The 17,469-nt window shown below is 41.7% G+C and overlaps 2 protein-coding genes across 2 annotated transcripts; both read right to left on the bottom strand.

Moving 5' to 3' along the window:
- Positions 1 to 629: 629 nt before the first annotated feature.
- LOC132766602 (retinol dehydrogenase 7-like) lies at positions 630 to 6,131 on the bottom strand. Its single transcript, XM_060760944.2, has 4 exons — positions 5,733 to 6,131; positions 3,258 to 3,516; positions 2,161 to 2,318; positions 630 to 965 (listed from the first exon to the last, which is right to left on the bottom strand). The coding sequence occupies exons 1-4, from the start codon at positions 6,085 to 6,087 to the stop codon at positions 748 to 750; spliced, it is 990 nt and encodes a 329-aa protein (XP_060616927.2). The 5' UTR covers positions 6,088 to 6,131; the 3' UTR covers positions 630 to 747.
- Positions 6,132 to 10,346: 4,215 nt separating this feature from the next.
- LOC132768365 (retinol dehydrogenase 7-like) lies at positions 10,347 to 17,130 on the bottom strand. Its single transcript, XM_060764182.2, has 5 exons — positions 16,722 to 17,130; positions 15,225 to 15,551; positions 13,647 to 13,905; positions 12,644 to 12,801; positions 10,347 to 10,742 (listed from the first exon to the last, which is right to left on the bottom strand). The coding sequence occupies exons 2-5, from the start codon at positions 15,535 to 15,537 to the stop codon at positions 10,525 to 10,527; spliced, it is 948 nt and encodes a 315-aa protein (XP_060620165.2). The 5' UTR covers positions 15,538 to 15,551; positions 16,722 to 17,130; the 3' UTR covers positions 10,347 to 10,524.
- Between the last annotated feature and the right edge of the window lie 339 nt (positions 17,131 to 17,469).

Below are 17,469 nucleotides of genomic sequence, written 5' to 3'. Positions count from 1 at the left end.
GAAGATGCATGAACAAGCATGACATTTTATTCCCTTGCATCCTCCAGTGGCATTTATTTATCCATAGATCAATTCCCATAAAATGCCATGTATTTGTACTTATTTCAAGCATATCAGATTAAAGCAATACTGGAAAAGGACACACAGATGAGAGAGTTACACCTGGATGGGGAAAGGGAAAAAAACAAGAGTTCAAAGCCAAACCTGGAGAGATGCCATATTATATGGACACAAACCCATGAATCGATTAAAAGGAAGGATAGGGAGATATACATATACAAATACAATCTAACTGATCAATACATGCCACTGGGATCACTCATGTGACTCAATGGCGGAAAAAGCAGGGAATTGTAGAGTGTCTCCTCATTTTCAAATACACTCAAAAGGAAGTAAAGGATGCAGAAGAGAGAGAAAATGAAATCAGTAGACATAATAATAATAATAATAATAATAATAATAATAATAATAATTTTATTTCTTATCCATCTCTCCTCACAGCTCAAGGTGGGTTACAACATTGCTAAAACACATAATCAAAATACAAATCATTTAACACTCCATAGAATACACATGCTAAAACATGTGGATGTGGAACCTATAGTATTGAATTAATGAAAAATGTACCAGTTTTCCTAATAGTGACACATTTTGGTAGATCACTAAAGGATGCAACTGAAGTTAGGTCCCATTCACACTACTTAATGGTTGCCTCAAAAGGTCACAAAGCTCTTTCTACCACGGGCACTACACTGCCTGTGCTGGCTTTGGGCCAAAGCGTGCCAACACACAGTCTGCCAGAAAGGTTGGCATGTAAGACAGAGGAATGTAGAAGAGCTTTGCATCCCAGCCTGCAGAGTAGCGTGTGCGTGGATACTGGGATGTCAGGGCATGTTCCATGCAGTCAGTGACCATGCAGAGGTTGGGGTTGGCATCTTTAACAAGATCTTGTAAAGTTTTATAATCTGTGTGAGAAAAATGAAACAAAGGGAAAATTAGTCTTGTTTGCTGACAACTGTCTTTTGAGTAGCAGGCCCACAATCTTGAGGCCTTGGTCTATCAGCTCCCATAATCCTTGACTTCTGGATGTGGAGAGTAGGGTCCATGAGGATGCAGGGCAAAATATCTGCATAGCAATGAGTTGAGGGAGTTTCAACTAAGGAGATGTTTGAAAACTCAATGTAAGAAGGAAAAGCTAACTAGATGTCCCAACATGAAACAATCTCTAAAGAATATGAGTGAATGCACCAAGATTGCTTACAATGAGAAATAATATGATAATAATGATAATAATAATAATGATAATAATAATAATAATGATAATAACCATCATTATTTTAGACCGCTCTATCTCCCCCGGGAGACTCAGGTGGTTTACAAATATAAAGGCAAATATTCAATGCCTGGCATATACCAAAATATTTCTGCAATAATCATAATGCAGCATTGTTAATAAAATGCCAGTCATTCATAACAGACATGTCCATAGCTCATTTGTGGAAATTTAATGTTATATAATTTTGTTACTACATTGTTGATATTTCATATTTGTGTGTTCTCATGTTAGTAAAATGTCTCATTTTTTCACCCTATTTGATAATTTTGAGAAAAGTTAATGAAAAAAAAATCCACCCATGAGCTTTGACAAAATTGGGTTGCTGTGAGTTTTTCGGGCTTTATGACCATGTTCTAGTAGCATTTTCTCCTGACTGGATCATGGCCATACAACCCGAAAAACTCACAGCAACCCAGTGATTCTGGCCACGAAAGCCTTTGACAACACTTTGGCAAAATAGTACTTGAGTTCCCAGTCTGAGGAGGGCAATGAAGGTGAGACACTTGTAAGAAATATGTTGTTTCACTTCAAATTCAACACCATGCTGATTATGCATGGATGCATGGATTTCCAGATTGCAAGAGGTAAGCACTCTTAGGTGTAGGGTAGTTCTATACTGCCATTTAATGCAGTATGGGGATCTGCAATAGCCTGTGTGTATCCACACAATGTACACATGCTGGTGTGAGCTGACTCAAGCCACTTAATGTGGCTACACTCTGGGTTAAAAAAATAAACAGCAAGCCTAATTTTAGGTAAGTCCACAGCTCCTCCCCATTCCCATATTTGCAATTTGCACGAGAACTTCCAGAACATTGACTTACATGATTCAAAGTATTGTTGCCCGTAGGTCTCTTTGATGTCAGAAGATACTTGGTCCCACATACCCTTTATGCTTTCTCTTATTGTGAGGCCAATGGAAGTAGCAAAACCACCAGGCTCAATAATGCTGACTCGGACTCCAAAAGGAAGGAGCTCGCGCCTAAATTGAGAAAAAAGAGAGAAAGAAACATCCTTTCTTTGAGACCCAAAGTCACAATACAAATATCTTAGATGGATTGAGAAGCCCCAATTTAAAGTATCTATTGTAAAAAAGGGTCTCTTGATTGAAAACATCTGCAAAGAAAATGGGATAGAATTCCTCACATGGAGATGTCTGTATTGACTATGGAGAGGTCTATTCTTTCAATATTCTCTAAACCAAGCTGTCCTGGTGCTTTTGGGTACTATTAGATATATACCAACAGCCAGAAAACTGGAATGCTGGGGAGAGGGAGTCTTTCTCAACTGTATTCTCTTGGGCAAGGGTTTCCAAACCTTTTCAACCCTTTTTGAAGCAAAAGTTTCTCGTGGAGCCCCAATAAATGTTTTTATATTATATTATATTATTATATTATATTATTTTATATTATATTATATATTGTATATAATGTATATATACATCAGGCATGGGGAAACCTTTTGCCGCATTGTGTTTTAAAATTTCACAGACGGCCAGGGACAGTGGCAGATTGATGGAATTTTTTTTGGTGAACTAATTGAAAAAAAAACACAAACAAATCCCTATGCACACTACACATATCTCCTTTAGAGTGCAAAAAAAAAAGGGGGGGGTATAGGAAAGAACAATATAACATGTAAAATGAAGAATAACATAAACTTAACAGTATTTCAGTGGAAGACCCCAGGGGCCTTCCAGTCCAACCTCCTTCTGCCAGGCAGGAAACACCCCCAACAATCAAAGCACCCCCAACAAATGGCCACCCAGCCTTTGCAACAACAACAACAGCAAAAACCCCATTATGCAGTTCAGCTCCTTTCTGCCATGCAGGAAAGTCACAATCCAAGCAACACCTAAGTGAAAGAAAAACACCATGCCATTTGACTACAGAAAAGCAAAAACTACAGGGCAGCTGATTACCTTAGGCTGTCTGAGAAGGCTTCCACACCATACTTGGATGGACTATAACCTCCTCCAATGCATGTCACTCTTCCAAATGAACTGGCCACATTGACGATCCTTCCTCTGGCAGCTCTCACCAGAGGCAGCAGGTGCAACGTCACATCAATCAGCCCAAGCAGGTTGACATTGATCACCTTGGCAAAGTCGTCCTTAGTCAGCCATTCGTTGGGACCTGATGAACCACCAATGCCAGCATTGTTTACCAGGCCCCAGAGCCCTGTGGGAAGAGAATATACATATTCAGAGCAGTCCTTCCTGTGACTTGTTTCTACATATTTAAACACTTTATTTTGTGGGAATTGCAGCGCCACTCTTGTCGAGTGAGAAAGGAGGTGAGGAGACCTGATTTCCCTGTGAAATGAACTTTTTCTGCATCAGGGAATAATCAGTCTGGGTTATTGGATTGCTTAGATGTGGTTTGTATTGTTCCTTAGTGTCTGAGATTCTGAGGATCTCCACTAGGGCATTGTCATCCCTGTCGAAGGTACTCACATTAGGGTTGCCTGTTGTCTTCCTGCAGCTATTTTCCATGGGCGAGGGGCTCAACAAGGCAGCAGTAGGGGTCTCCTGGAAATGGTCTATTTTGTTTTCTAGTTTATAGAGTTCTATCTAAGTATTAGAATTAGAATTGTCATTGGTGTTGTCTAGATGGAGGGTCATGTCCCTCTTCTGATGAGCTGGTCATTGACCATAATAAAGTGAACTTGAACTTGAACACTTGTTTTTACAATTTCTATCTTATATATTACCTCTAGATTCAAGGGGGCTGTTTCAGCTGTGAAATGTCTTGTGGGGTTCCTCAGGGCTCAATATTGTCTCCCATGTTGTTTAACATCTACATGAAGCCGCTGGGTGAGATCATCCGGAGTTTCGGAGTGCGATGTCATCTGTACGCGGATGATGTCCAACTCTGTCACTCCTTTCCACCTGCTACTAAGGAGGCTGTCGAGGTCCTGAACCGGTGCTTGGCCGCTGTGACGGTCTGGATGGGGGCGAACAAATTGAAATTGAATCCAGACAAGACAGAGGTACTCCTGGTCAGTCGCAAGGCCGAACAGGGTATAGGGTTACAGCCTGTGTTGGATGGGGTCGCACTCCCCCTGAAGACGCAGGTTCGCAGTTTGGGTGTGATCCTGGACTCATCGCTGAGCCTGGAGCCCCAGGTTTCGGCGGTGACCAGGGGAGCATTCGCACAGTTAAAACTCGTGCGCCAACTGCGCCCGTACCTTGGGAAGTCTGACTTGGCCACGGTAGTCCACGCTCTGGTTACATCCCGTTTGGACTACTGCAACGCTCTCTACGTGGGGTTGCCTTTGAAGACGGCCCGGAAGCTCCAACTAGTCCAACGTTCGGCAGCAATGATACTAACGGGAGCGCAGCGCAGGGAGCATACAACTCCTCTGCTGCACCAGCTCCACTGGCTGCCGACCTGCTACCGGGCTCAATTCAAAGTGCTGGCGTTGGCCTTTAAAGCCCTAAACGGTTCTGGCCCAACTTACCTATCCGAACGTATCTCGGCCTATCAGCCCACCAGGACCCTAAGATCTTCTGGGGAGGCCCTGCTCTCTATCCCGCCTGCTTCACAGGTGCGGCTGGCGGGTACGAGAGACAGGGCCTTTTCTGTGGTGGCCCCGCGGCTATGGAACGCCCTGCCCTTGGAGGTAAGATCAGCCCCTTCATTGATGATATTCCGAAGAAGATTGAAGACCTGGATGTTTAAGCAGGCATTTGGTTAACCCAATGCAACGAATGGTAACTGACTAAAGGACTGGCAACATGGATGACGAACTGGATCACGTTTTTAGTTAAGAGTCGAACTGGATTGGTATTGATGTATGAATTGTGTTTTTATGTTTTTTATGTTTTTTATGCTTTTAACTGTATACTGTTGATTGTTATATTATGTTGTAAACCGCGTTGAGTCGCCGGCTAGGCTGAGAAACGGCGGTATATAAATATAGCAAATAAATAAAATAAATAAATAAAATGGTATTTCTGGAGACAGGGCAACTATTTTCATCAACTCATTATGAAGTGCTTCTAATCGAGCAATGTTGTCTTTTCCCCATTTCTCTGCTCTTTAGCAGCCACCTTTCTTTGTCCTTTCCCTTGGTTTAGGGTAATTAATGATCAGATGCAGAAGGCCCTAAATGTCACTGTCTTATTTGATTAAGTGGCAGAAGAATGACATAATCCATGTATATCAGAACTGGAACCTTGCTTAATGCAAGGGGTGGGGATGGGAAAGAAAGCTGAATGCAGTTGTTTTGGACTTCAATTCTCACAATTCCTAATAGCTGGTAAGTTGGCTGGGACACCTGGAGGGCCACAATTTGCCCATCTGCTCTCAGGATGGAAATCCATCAGTTATACTTCTCACCTTACTGGCACACAAAACAGGAAAAAAACACAATAAGTAATGAGATCTGTCACCTTTGCTCCCCACGATTCCTTTCACCCACTCGGTTGCTGCCTTCACACTTTCTGTGCTGGTGACGTCCAAGATGGTGACTTTCAGCCGGTTGGATGTTAGTCTCTCTAGTTCTTCTGCCCCTTCCTTGGTGAGGCAAGCTGCCAAGACCCGCAAGCCTTGAATATCCAGTTGCCTAGCTAACTTGTTCCCGAAGCCAGTGTCACAGCCAGTGATGAAGACATATTTTTCTCTGAGGTTCCCCACAGTCTGTCTCTCCCGGTACCATCGGATAATGAGGTAAAGCCCCACCAGAACAGCCAGGTAGAGCCACATAGTTGCAGGGAGAGCTCTGAAAGGAAAGAAAGGAGCAATCATCTCTTGGACCAAGTGAGTTTAATTCCTCTTTCAGCCACCAGTACTAGTTTGAGACCACAGTCACCACCAGTGAAAGTTGATTATTTTGGTAAATGAATTTTGTTTTCAAATGTCTTCAGCAAACTTCTGAAAATATCCTACATTCTGAACTGAAGGTGGGTAGAAAGTATAACAGGCCTAACAGGGAATAATGGAGCCCCCGGTGGCGCAGTGGGTTAAAGCACTGAACTGCTGAACTTGTTGACCAAAAGGTCACAGGTTCGAATCTAGGGAGCGGCGTGAGCACCCGCTGTCAGCTCCGGCTTCTGCCAACCTAGCAGCTCGAATAGATCAATAAGTACCGCTCTGACGGGAAGGTATGGTGCTCCTTGCAGTCATGCTGGCCACACGACCTTAGAGGTGTCTACGGACAACGCTGGCTCTTCGGCTTAAAAATGGAGATGAGCACCACACCCCAGAGTTGGACACGACTGGACACGACTGGACTTAATGTCAGGGGAAAACCTTTACCTACTAACATGGAATAAGCAGAAAAAGCCAATTGCTCCCTAATCCCTGCTCTTTAATTGCATTCCAGCTGTTTTCTTCTAGTTTCTGCTGTGTAGAACCAGAGTTACCAGATGCATTTCTCCCAGTTTTAGTCTTTCTTCTCTTTAGACTCTCCTGGCTTACAGAATCCATTCTAATTAGTCTGAACATTTAAAATTAATAAATAATTATGGGATACCCTTTGGTATTAATACAAAAACGCAGTGGGTTAAGCTCAGTTGGTACAAGAAAGAACCAAACCATTAAAGAAAGTATTGACTAACTAATTATTGCATTGTGTAAAGTGAGCAAACTTGCTCGGCCCACCAGTTCATTAGGAGTTTTTCGAATTTACAAGCAATAGACATGTTTCTTCATATAAGTTTTGTGAGTTCTGCTATCTCTGTAATCTCTATATTAGTTGTTCTCATTTTTGGGGGGAGAGTGTTATGTTTAGATGTTATATTTTGCCCAGAATAACTGAACTGGAAAAAAAATTGATAAGCATAAAATAAAACTGTTTAGTCTTATATCTGGGAGGCTTACCAGACTTTTTCCTGTCTTGAAAAGTTTTACTTGTGCATTTTGTCAGTCAAACAGCTATCATTCACTTACAATAACAATGCTAGCTCTAGCTGACCTTTCTGGTCCGTCTACTCTCACTGATGACCACCCCCCTTTTACTTCTATTTCTGTTAGTTGCTCTTCGCCAAGTGATCTTTTCTGGGTGATAGTCACAATTGCACTTTGTACAACTATATTTATAGGTTAAAAACAAACAAACAATAAAAGCTCATGAAACATATAAGCCCAGCATTAGCATACCAAAGATCTTTTTAATTGATATTCTTCCCTCCTTTTACCTTGTCAACTTCTTTCTCCAAAAGCTTCTGAAAAGAAGCTGTAAATCAGCAAATGGATTTTACCCCTTGCAGGAAGGTACTGGATGAGTTAAGGATTGCTGTTGTAGGAGATATTCGGCAGATAGATTTTACTCCTGGCAAGAAGGGACAAGGATGCAGGAAGGATTGCTGTCCAACCAGACATTTGCAGGGACGGTCAAAGGTGAGAAAAGTGTGTTGCAGTTGAATTCCTGATTGTCTCTTAGATTGCAAAACAAAGCAACCCCCCCCCCCCCCCGCATGAGTCTTCTTCTTTAAAGGAATATGCTCATACCCTGGTTTTCAGCCAATAAGCAAAACATACATTTTACAGAGAATATAGCTGGCTTTGTTCAATGACAAATATGTGATTGGGTTGATTGAAAGCCTTGAAGACTCCTCTTAGGTGATCCCTCATAGCCTGAGGATGATGGTCCTTCAAGTGTAGTGTCTTAGTGGTGGGTCCGTAGGTGGCTGTGGAGCCCTATTCTTGATCCACATGTTCTCCTGCAGTGAGGACATTGGTTTCCAGATGGAAGGCGGTCCCGGTTGGGGTTGGCTTGACACACCTTCCTCTTGGTTTCTCCCTTTTGCCCTCTATTCGTGCCTCTTTGAATTCTGCAGTACTGCTGGTCACAGCTGACCTCCAGTTAGAGTGCTCAAGGGCCAGGGCTTCCCAGTCTATGCCACAGTTTTTAAGGCTGGCTTTAAGCCCATCCTTAAACCTTTTTCCTGTCCACCAACATTACGTTTCTCATTCTTCAGTTGGGAGTTGAAGGCCAAAATATCTGGGGACCCACAGGTTGAGAACCACTAATTCAGGGGCTCTTTAAAGGTAAAACAAAAACAAAAATGTAGGTTTGTTACATCAGGAAACACACTGTAGGATGGAAAGGGAGACAGATGAAAGACATTCACCTGTCCTTGGTTTCAAGAGCCCCTAAATGTTAGTTTTCATATTTGTGAGTACACTTATCAGCCTCTATTACAATTGGAGGAAAAGAGGAACAAGAACAGAGATCTCCCCACTCCTATCCCCCAGCAATTAACACACACCCTCTAGTACTGGGCAGAATGTATACCATTAAAGAGGAAATGATAGTATGGTTTTAGCATTTTAGATTGTTGATCCAACTTGTGTGGAATTAAAACATTCAGACTCACACACCAGTATGGCAGTGGTGGCTCCACCACCACCTAATACCCACTCTAGGGCACATATTCCTCTGGCATATTGTCTTGATTCCAGGATGTTTTACTTTTGAGTAAGCATGCACTCTCTTTTAAAGACCAGTACTTCTTCCTCAATCTCAGGATAAAACTGATGTGGTTTTCAATTCCTTTGGTAAGAATCCAATTAGAGCAGCTAATTAAAGAACTGGGAAAGATCTATCTACATCTGGCAATACAACTTGGAAAAGTTACTTTTTTATTTATCAAATCCTCTGCCTGACTAGGCATGGCAATGAGATTTGGAGGAATGGGTCTAAGAAGCAGTCTAGTCTACACAGAAGTCAGCTCTGCTGTATTCAGTCTAGAACAGGCGCTTAGGTGCATCATTAATAGGGGTCTGCACAATACTGTTTTTCAAAACGAGATCCATTTTGGCAGTTTTGGAAACTGAACCTCCGGACATGGAACAGGCAACGGGGCTTGAATTGACTTGGCCGAAATGGACCATGTGGCAACCACGTGGCTGCTTTTGGTTGCTTTCAGCTGCGCCGTGGCAGCAGCCGCAAGCTAGCGGTGTTTCTCTTAGCCTTGCCTGAGCCAATCAGAGCAAGAAAGCGGATCACATGTCTCTTTGTCAAGCTGGTCTATATAGACCAGGGTGAGCTCCTCCATTTTTCTGTGGCATCCTAGCATTTGAGAGAGATTGTGTGCTAACTAGATCTGTGTTCTATCTCAGTGCAGTAGCTGCTTAGGATCAATTTTTGAAAATTACTATCTTTTTCTTCTGCATTATATCATTAAATTTTCTTAGTTAATACTTTCCTTATAGTCCATCTTTCATTTTACTAATTTCTCTAGGGAGGTGTGAGTGGGTGTGCATTTGGGTGCATGTGTGTGAGTTTTAAAAGGACATTTTGAGTGTTTTTGTTTAAATATTTTTTTTACCATTTTTTGCTTTAACTTGACTTAGTGTGGAATAGGTTTAATCATAGAATCATAGAATCAAAGAGTTGGAAGAGAACTCGTGGGCCATCCAGTCCAGCCCCCTGCCTAGAAGCAGGAATATTGCATTCAAATCACCCCTGACAGATGGCCACCCAGCCTCTGTTTAAAAGCTTCCAAAGAAAGAGCCTCCGCCACACTCCGGGGCACAGAGTTCCACTGCTGAACGGCTCTCACAGTCAGGAAGTTCTTCCTCATATTCAAATGGAATCTCCCTTCTTGTAGTTTGAAGCCATTGCTCTGAGTCCTAGTCTCCAGGGAAGCACAAAACAAGCTTTCTCCCTCCTCCCTGTGACTTCCTCTCACATATTTATACATGGCTATCGTATCTCCTCTCAGCCTTCTCTTCTTCAGGCTAAACATGCCCAGCTCCTTAAGCCGCTCCTCATAGGGCTTGTTCTCCAGACACTTGGTCATTTTAGTCGCCCTCCTCTGGACACATTCTAGCTTGTCAATATCTCTCTTGAATTGTGGGGCCCAGAATTGGCCATTTTTGTCCTGATAGTTCTAATAATGACAGAAAGGGGAGCCTTGAAATCTTCCCCATTGTCAGCAATGGGATGGAACTTTCCATTGGTGACACAAGAAACGGTACCCCCCCCCCCCAAATTAGGGAAGTTCCCAAAAAATGAGAATGGGGGCCGACTGAATATTGGCACCAAAAACGGTACAGGTTTTTTTTTTCTGAATTGCACACCTCCAATGATTAATAGTCTTGAATCAATGAGATATCATTTTGTTTTTTCCTAATAGATATTTAATGGCTGAGAGCACATCTTGGACGGACACTGAAGGATGCAACACTATTTGTTGGTTGGCTTTTATAAACACAATAACATTTCTACCACAGGAACTACACTGCCTGTGCTGGCTTTGGGCTATAGCGTGCTGACACACAATCTGCCAGAAAGGTTGGCATGTAAGACAGAGGAATGTAGAAGAGCTTTGCATCCCAGCCTGCAGAGTAGCGTGTGCGTGGATACCGGGACGTCAGGGCATGCTCCATGCAGTCAGTGACCAGGTAGAGGTTGGGGTTGCCATTTTTAATAAGATCTTGCAAAGCTTTGTAATCTGTGTGAAAAAATGAAACAAAGGGGAAATTAGTCTTGCTATCTGATAACCCTCCTTTAAGCCCCAGACTGGCAATCTTGGTCTATTAACTCCCATCTGGAGAGCAGTTGGTTGAAGAAGGCTGAAAATCCAATGAGACTGAATTTCCTTGTAAGAAATAAAAGTGAGCTAGATGTCCCAGTTTGAAGCAATCTCTAAAGAAATTTTTGTTTGGAACTACTATCTGAATGAAAGTAACAAGGGTGTTTACACTGAGAAGTCAGCAAAATATAACATCAATTATTTAAAATAGAAATGCCCATAGCAGGTTTGTGGGTACTATATAATTATTGCCCCCGGTGGTGCAGTGGGTTAAACCCTTGTGGAAGCAGGACTGAAGACTACCAGGTCACAGGTTCGAATCCGGGGAGCAGGGTGAGCTCCCATCTGCCAGCTCCAGCTTCCCATGTGGGGACATAAAAAAAAGCCTCCCTCAGGATGGTAAAACATCCCGGCATCCCCTGGGCAATGTCCTTGCAGACGGCCAATTATCTCACACCAGAATCAACTTGCAGTTTCTCAAGTTGCTCCTGACATGAAAAAAAAACCCAACAACTATATAATTGTTTTTCTATGTGGTTGAAATAGATCAGGAGATTGTCACCAAATTCAACACTGTAGTCTCAATACAATGAAATGAAAAATACAATGAAAAAGGAGCAATTGCTCTCAAACAGAAAGTATCTCAGTCTGATATCATGTATGAAAGCTTCAGGGCTCCAAATCCAATGAAAAGATCTTCCAGAAGGAGTAAAAGTGAACAGACGGTTGGTCACGTAGCTATTATGCAAGATAGAGAAGATAATAATGGAGCATGGCTCTCAAAAACAAAGTCTCCACGATTAGAATCAGTCAAAATTCAAAAGAGCTGTAAAAGTCCAAATAGGATGAAAATCCTCAAAATCAAGGAGTGAAAAAGTCCAGTTGCAGGTACAATATCAGTGCAACAGGGTTTTCTAATACCCTGTTTCGAAAAGACAACTCCTTCAGGTGATAAGGTGGTCGGCAACTACGAGTAATGACCCACATCTATAACAAGACATAATATAACAAGTAATTTACCAGCAATACTACAAGTAAACATAGGTAGGATGACCCATAAGTCTAACAATATACTGTTACCATCATTTTCTCTCTCCATACCAAATGCATATTCAATATAATTTCATGGGTTTGTGAATTTTTTGTGAGGAGACAACTTCCTTACAAAATGCAAATTTCACAGGACAGCAGAGTTTTGGTTCACACACTGGGTTTAAGTAACACATCAAAATATGTAACTAATTTTATTCCTAGCTGTAGTGTCATGTTATTTTTCTGTTTTTTTTTAAAAAAGAGAGCAAATAAACTTATTTTCAAGCTTACCTGCTGAACCCTTTTCTAGAAGGCATGGGCAATCCATGGTTTTAAATGGTTCTAAAGTACTTACAAAAGTTCTGGTGCTGAAAACTAGGTGGCGCTGGTGCTTTGCTTCTACAGTGTTGCTCATGTTTTGGTGGTGAAAATTTCAGAAGTCTAACAAAACTTTCAAAATTTCATTATACATGGCAGTTCCTAATTGGTTCTATTGCCAATAATGAAATATTAATGATATTTTGAAAGTTTTGTTAGATTTCTGAAATGTTTACCACCAGAACTTTAGCAACACTGTAGAAGCAAAGCACCAGCGCCCCCTAGTTTTCACCACCAGAACTTTAGTTTTGTCAGTACTTTAGAACCATTTAGAACCATGGATTGCCCATGCCTATTTAGACCTTTCCTGATAGTAAGTCCAATTTTAGGTAATATCACAGCTCCTCCTTGTTCAGCTTCCAACTTCTATAACTGCAATTTTCAAGAGAACTTCTGGATTGTTGACTTACAGGAAATAAAGCATTGCTGCCCGTAGGTCTCTTTAATGTCAGAAGGTACCCGGTCCCATGTACTCTTTACACTTTCCATTCCTGCGAGGATAATGGGATTCGCAAAAACACCAGGCTCAATAATGCTGACTCGGACTCCAAAAGGAAGGAGCTGTCGCCTGAATTGGGGAAAAAAGAGGGAAAGAGATATCCTTTCTTTTAGATCCATAGTTACTGTATAAATATTTTAGATTGAGTGAGTGAGTGGGAAGAACCCTTAAAGTTTCTAATGTATAAAAAGGGCTTCTGAAATGAAAAATTCTGAAAAGAAAAAAAAAAGAAAGTAATTCCTTATATTGAGACGTTTTTGTTGACAATGTGGGAAGAGAGCTCTACCCTTTCAATATCCTCTAAGCCTGGCTATCCTGGCGCCTCAATGGCCAGACAACAAGAATGCTGGTTTGGAAAAGAGTTTCCAGCTGGTTTCTTCTTGATTAATTTCAACTTCACTGTTGCAAAATCTTAGTGGCTTTATATACATTTTAAAATTCTATTTGTAATCGTATCTCAACTGTTTTTTAACTTGTATTCACAGCACAAATATAAACTTTTTAAATGTTTGCGTTTGGAAGATATTAAAATTGTATTTGATTGTGTTATGTTATTGTTAGCTGCCTTGAGTCCCTGTTGGGAGAAAAGTGAAATACAAATGAATTTAACAATAAATAAATAAATAAATAATAAATCTCTTTTAAAATAATATAATTAAAATACTTCATGTTTATATCAGTCATTTTAGCTCAAGACACCTGTACCCAGGTACATTTTGAGCAGTGGTGCTCAACCTGTGGGTCCCAGAAATCCTAACAGCTGGTAAAGTGGCTGGGATTTCTGGGAGTTGTAGGCCAAAAAAATCTGGGGACCCACAGGTTGAGAACCACTGGTCTATAGACACAAAGGGGTGGGAGGAAACACGATGCCCTTTGGCTACAGAAAAGTGAAAACTGAAGACCAGTTATTTTACCTCAGGCTGTCTGAGAAGGCTTCCACGCCATATTTGGATGGACTGTAACCTCCTCCAAGAATTGACACTCTTCCTGCGCAACTGGCCACATTGACGACCCTTCCTCTGGCTGCTCTCACCAGGGGCAGCATGTGCAACGTCACGTCAATCAGCCCAAGCAAGTTGACATTGATTACCTTTGCAAAGTCATCCTTGGTCAGCCACCCGTTGGGTGCTGTAGGCAAACCTATGCCAGCATTGTTGACCAAGCCCCAGAGCCCTTTGGGAAGAGAATAGACATATTCAGAGCAGTCCCTCTTGTGCAGTGTTTCGACATATTTTAAGACTTACTTTTAGAATTTTTATATATTAATGCTAGATTCAATGGGGGTGGTTTCAGTTGTGCAACTGATATTCCTGGAGATAGGGCAAGTATTTCAACAAATCCATCCTGGAGTGATTCTGATGGAACAATGTTGCCTTCTTCCCATATCTCTCCTACTTATCCAGTTTCAGCAACTATCATCTGAACAAGGTTTTGTAAGCTAAGTGCCACCAATTCATAACCACTAGAAAGAAATTCTTCAGAATCAAATGCTAACTTCAACAGATTAATTGCTTCATAGTGATTTTTCCAATTCAGATTTTCATTGAAATGGCTACTAAGATATATATTAGATATACATCACTCAGTGACGTGGCTGTACATTTCTACACATGCGTCCTTTGTCCATTTCCAAACTCCACGATTGATGATGAAATGCTCCTGAGCACAGAAGGAGCTAAACCTAACTCGGATTCGCTTAGTCCTATCTGATTAAGTGGCTGAAGATCTACACTATCTGCACTGTGAACTGGAAGCTTAATTCAAGATTGGGGGGGGGAAGGATTGTGATGCTATTTCTGAAGTCTGTTAGTGACAAAACATTGAATAGATATGGAGTCAGATGCAACTTCGTTTGGCTCCTTGTGCGATTGGAACATTGTCATTGAGTTGTCCATTTGGTCCCCCTCTTTTCTGGGTAACCTTGTTAATAGTTGAAAAGAGATAACTTCTATCACCCTGCAGAATGGATCTGAAGACCATGTTGACATTCCTCCAGGGGAAAAAGGTCCAAGAGTGCCCTCACATAGATAAGACAATTAAACCTGTTTACATTTCTATTGATTTGCGTTTATTTTTGTGCTTCTTATCTTGACCATGCAAACATACACTTCAGTCCAGCTACTCTAGCGACATCCTATGCTATAAAAATTGCAAAGTTTTCTGCCTCCCTCTTTGTCAAAGTGCTTGTTGTGAAGGAGACAACATGGGTCAGGATGCTAACCATTTAACATGAACTGGCAGAGAGCTGTTGGATTTAGTGGCATCCAAGGAGGAGAGAGGTATAGCTCTTTCATCTTGAACCATTTTCTAATGCTAACAACACCGAGCAGCAAAGTTTAACAGTTAATTCTGTTTTATTTCTGGCCACACAAACTTTACTTGATCATTTTTGAGCAGCTGTCAAAAAAAGCACACACATAGACCAAGGTGTTTCCTTTAGCCTGCTGTCGACCCTATCTGTTATTACACAGAAAAAATACAAGAGAAGTCACCTTTGCTCCCCACGATTCCTTTCACCCATTCGGTTGCTGCCTTCACACTTTCTGTACTGGTGACGTCCAAGATGGTGACTTTCAGCTGGTCAGATGTCAGCCTCTCCAACTCTTTTGCCCCTTCCTGGGTGAGGCAAGCTGCCAAGACCCGCATGCCCTGGGCATCCAGTTGCCTGGCTAGCTTCTTCCCAAATCCAGAGTCACAGCCAGTGATGAAGACATATTTCTCTCTGAGGTTCTCTACCGTCTGTCCCTCCCAGTACCATCGGAGGAGTAAGTAAAGTCCCATTAGAAGAGCCAGGTAGGGCCACATGGTTGCAGGCAAGGCTTTGAAAAGGAAGAAAGGGACACTCTAAGAGGGGTGATGTAGATATTTCTTGGGCCAAGGGAGTTTAATTCCCCTTTCAGGCACCAGTGCTACTTTTGAGCTCATCATATAAGGCTTGTTTTGGTGGCATATGCCAGTTCAAGATAGTCTAACTACGCAGCCTGCCGACTCCCATCACATGACATAATACTACTTCTGGTGGGGTGCCGTGGCCAAACTATTGTGGAACCTGTGTATGCTGCTATGGTGGCCACACGGGAGGCTTCAATTGTGGGCATGCTGGGTGGCTGACGCTTCCCCTCCCATAGAATAAGTCGACAGATGAGTTGGGCAATGCGGGGAGTGAGGGGCACCGCCGGATTTGCCATGATGTGTGGTAATCCCAGATGCCAGTATGATGAGGTCCTTTGAGACCACAGAGTGGTTACCACCAGTGAAAGGTGAAGGTGATATAGATTTTGTTAATTTAATTTCACTTGGGTTTTTTTGGTAATCAAACTGTTAACATTTATGCACAAGAACAATGCCAGTTTGCTGGCCTTCCTGGTTCATCTACACTCCCTGATGACTGCTCTCCCTCCTACCATATTTCTTTTAGTTGCTTTTCTCCAAGTGATCTTTGCTGAGAGATACCCACATTTCTAGAGCCAAAAACAGCTCCATGAAATATATAATCCCAGCATTAACACGCCAAAGGTCTTTTTAAATGATGTTATTTTTCCTTTTACCTTGTAAGCTTTTCTCCAAAAGCATCTGAAAAGAAATGCCAAGAACCAGAAATTCAGCAGATGAACCTTAGTCTTAGCAGGAAAGTGCAAGGATGAGAAAAGTGTTCTAGTTGAATTTCTGCTACTTCATCACACTACTAGAGAATCAATCCACTTTAAATCCGGTTTTGCCTCCTGCAGAATTCTGGGGTTTGTGGTTTAGGGAGGAGCCTTTAACAGCCTCATTAAAATACAAACCCCAGAATTCTGCAGGAAGCGGAAACCAGGTTTAAAATGGATTCATTCTCTGATTGTCTTTCAGATTGCAAAACAAGCAATCTCTCCCCCCACCCCCATCCCCTTAAATCCTTTTCTTGAAGGAATATGCTCAGACCCTGACTTGCAGCCATTAAACAAGCATGCATTTACAGAGACTAGAGCTTGCTTGCTTTTGTGACAAACCTGTGATCAGGATAATTGAAATCCTCTACGGACCAGCTTGGGGTGGAGAGAGTAGATAACTTCTTTTCTTCTGTTCCTCTTCTTGGAGTTTTGTGTCGAGGGGCAGCTGGACTTTGAGCTCTACTATTGAGTGCAGAAAGCTCCTCCTTTTAAACAGAATTAGCATAAACTAACTGAAGGAATATTTTGTAAATTTGTTAAGTAGAGTGCTCATGGGAGAAATGATCTCATGCTAGAAGGACAAGTAAATAATCAGGGATGCCCATCCTTTTGCTTCTGTAGGTCACATTGGAAGAAGAAGAATTGCCATAGGCTTCACGCTACCATAAAAGTGAAGCCCATAAAACTCCTTTTCAGACGAAAGGCAATTAATTAATGCAGTTTAGTACTACTTTAATGGCAATGGTTCTTTGCTATGGAATTATAGGTGTCGTAGTTTAGCCTTTCTTTGGCAGAGAAGGCCAGAGACCTTGTAACACTGTTTAATTATAGATGTAATTTAAATTGTAAGGAGACATGAAACAAAAGTAGAGTTCCACTATTTTTCAATCTATTCATATTTAAAAGAGTTACTTCTTTCAAGATATGTCTCTAGCTCATCCTTTAAAGGAGCATTCAAAATACCAATAAGGGACTATCGAAATTCCTGGCATGCAGGGTTGACAATTTGAAACTATCAGCTTTTAACTAAGTTGATGTTCTACTTAAATACTAAATCTGAGCTTTCCAAACTATGTGTTAAGACACA

This window comes from Anolis sagrei, chromosome 2 (assembly GCF_037176765.1).
Source record: "Anolis sagrei isolate rAnoSag1 chromosome 2, rAnoSag1.mat, whole genome shotgun sequence".
Lineage (NCBI taxonomy): Eukaryota > Metazoa > Chordata > Lepidosauria > Squamata > Dactyloidae > Anolis > Anolis sagrei.
The sequence above is the reverse complement of the archived record's forward strand: the minus strand, read 5'-3'. Positions and strand labels throughout refer to the sequence as shown.

Coding starts and splice junctions, on each gene's coding strand:
- LOC132768365 (XM_060764182.2), bottom strand. CDS start 15,537: ATGTGGCCCTACCTGGCTCTTCTAATGGGACTTTACTTACTCCTCCGA. Junction 12,802..13,646: donor GCCTTCTCAGACAGCCTGAG/GTAAAATAACTG, acceptor TCCCCAATTCAG/GCGACAGCTCCTTCCTTTTG. Junction 10,743..12,643: donor GCAGCAATGCTTTATTTCCT/GTAAGTCAACAA, acceptor TTTTTCACACAG/ATTACAAAGCTTTGCAAGAT.
- LOC132766602 (XM_060760944.2), bottom strand. CDS start 6,087: ATGATTGCTCCTTTCTTTCCTTTCAGAGCTCTCCCTGCAACTATGTGG. Junction 2,319..3,257: donor GCCTTCTCAGACAGCCTAAG/GTAATCAGCTGC, acceptor TTCTCAATTTAG/GCGCGAGCTCCTTCCTTTTG. Junction 966..2,160: donor GCAACAATACTTTGAATCAT/GTAAGTCAATGT, acceptor TTTCTCACACAG/ATTATAAAACTTTACAAGAT.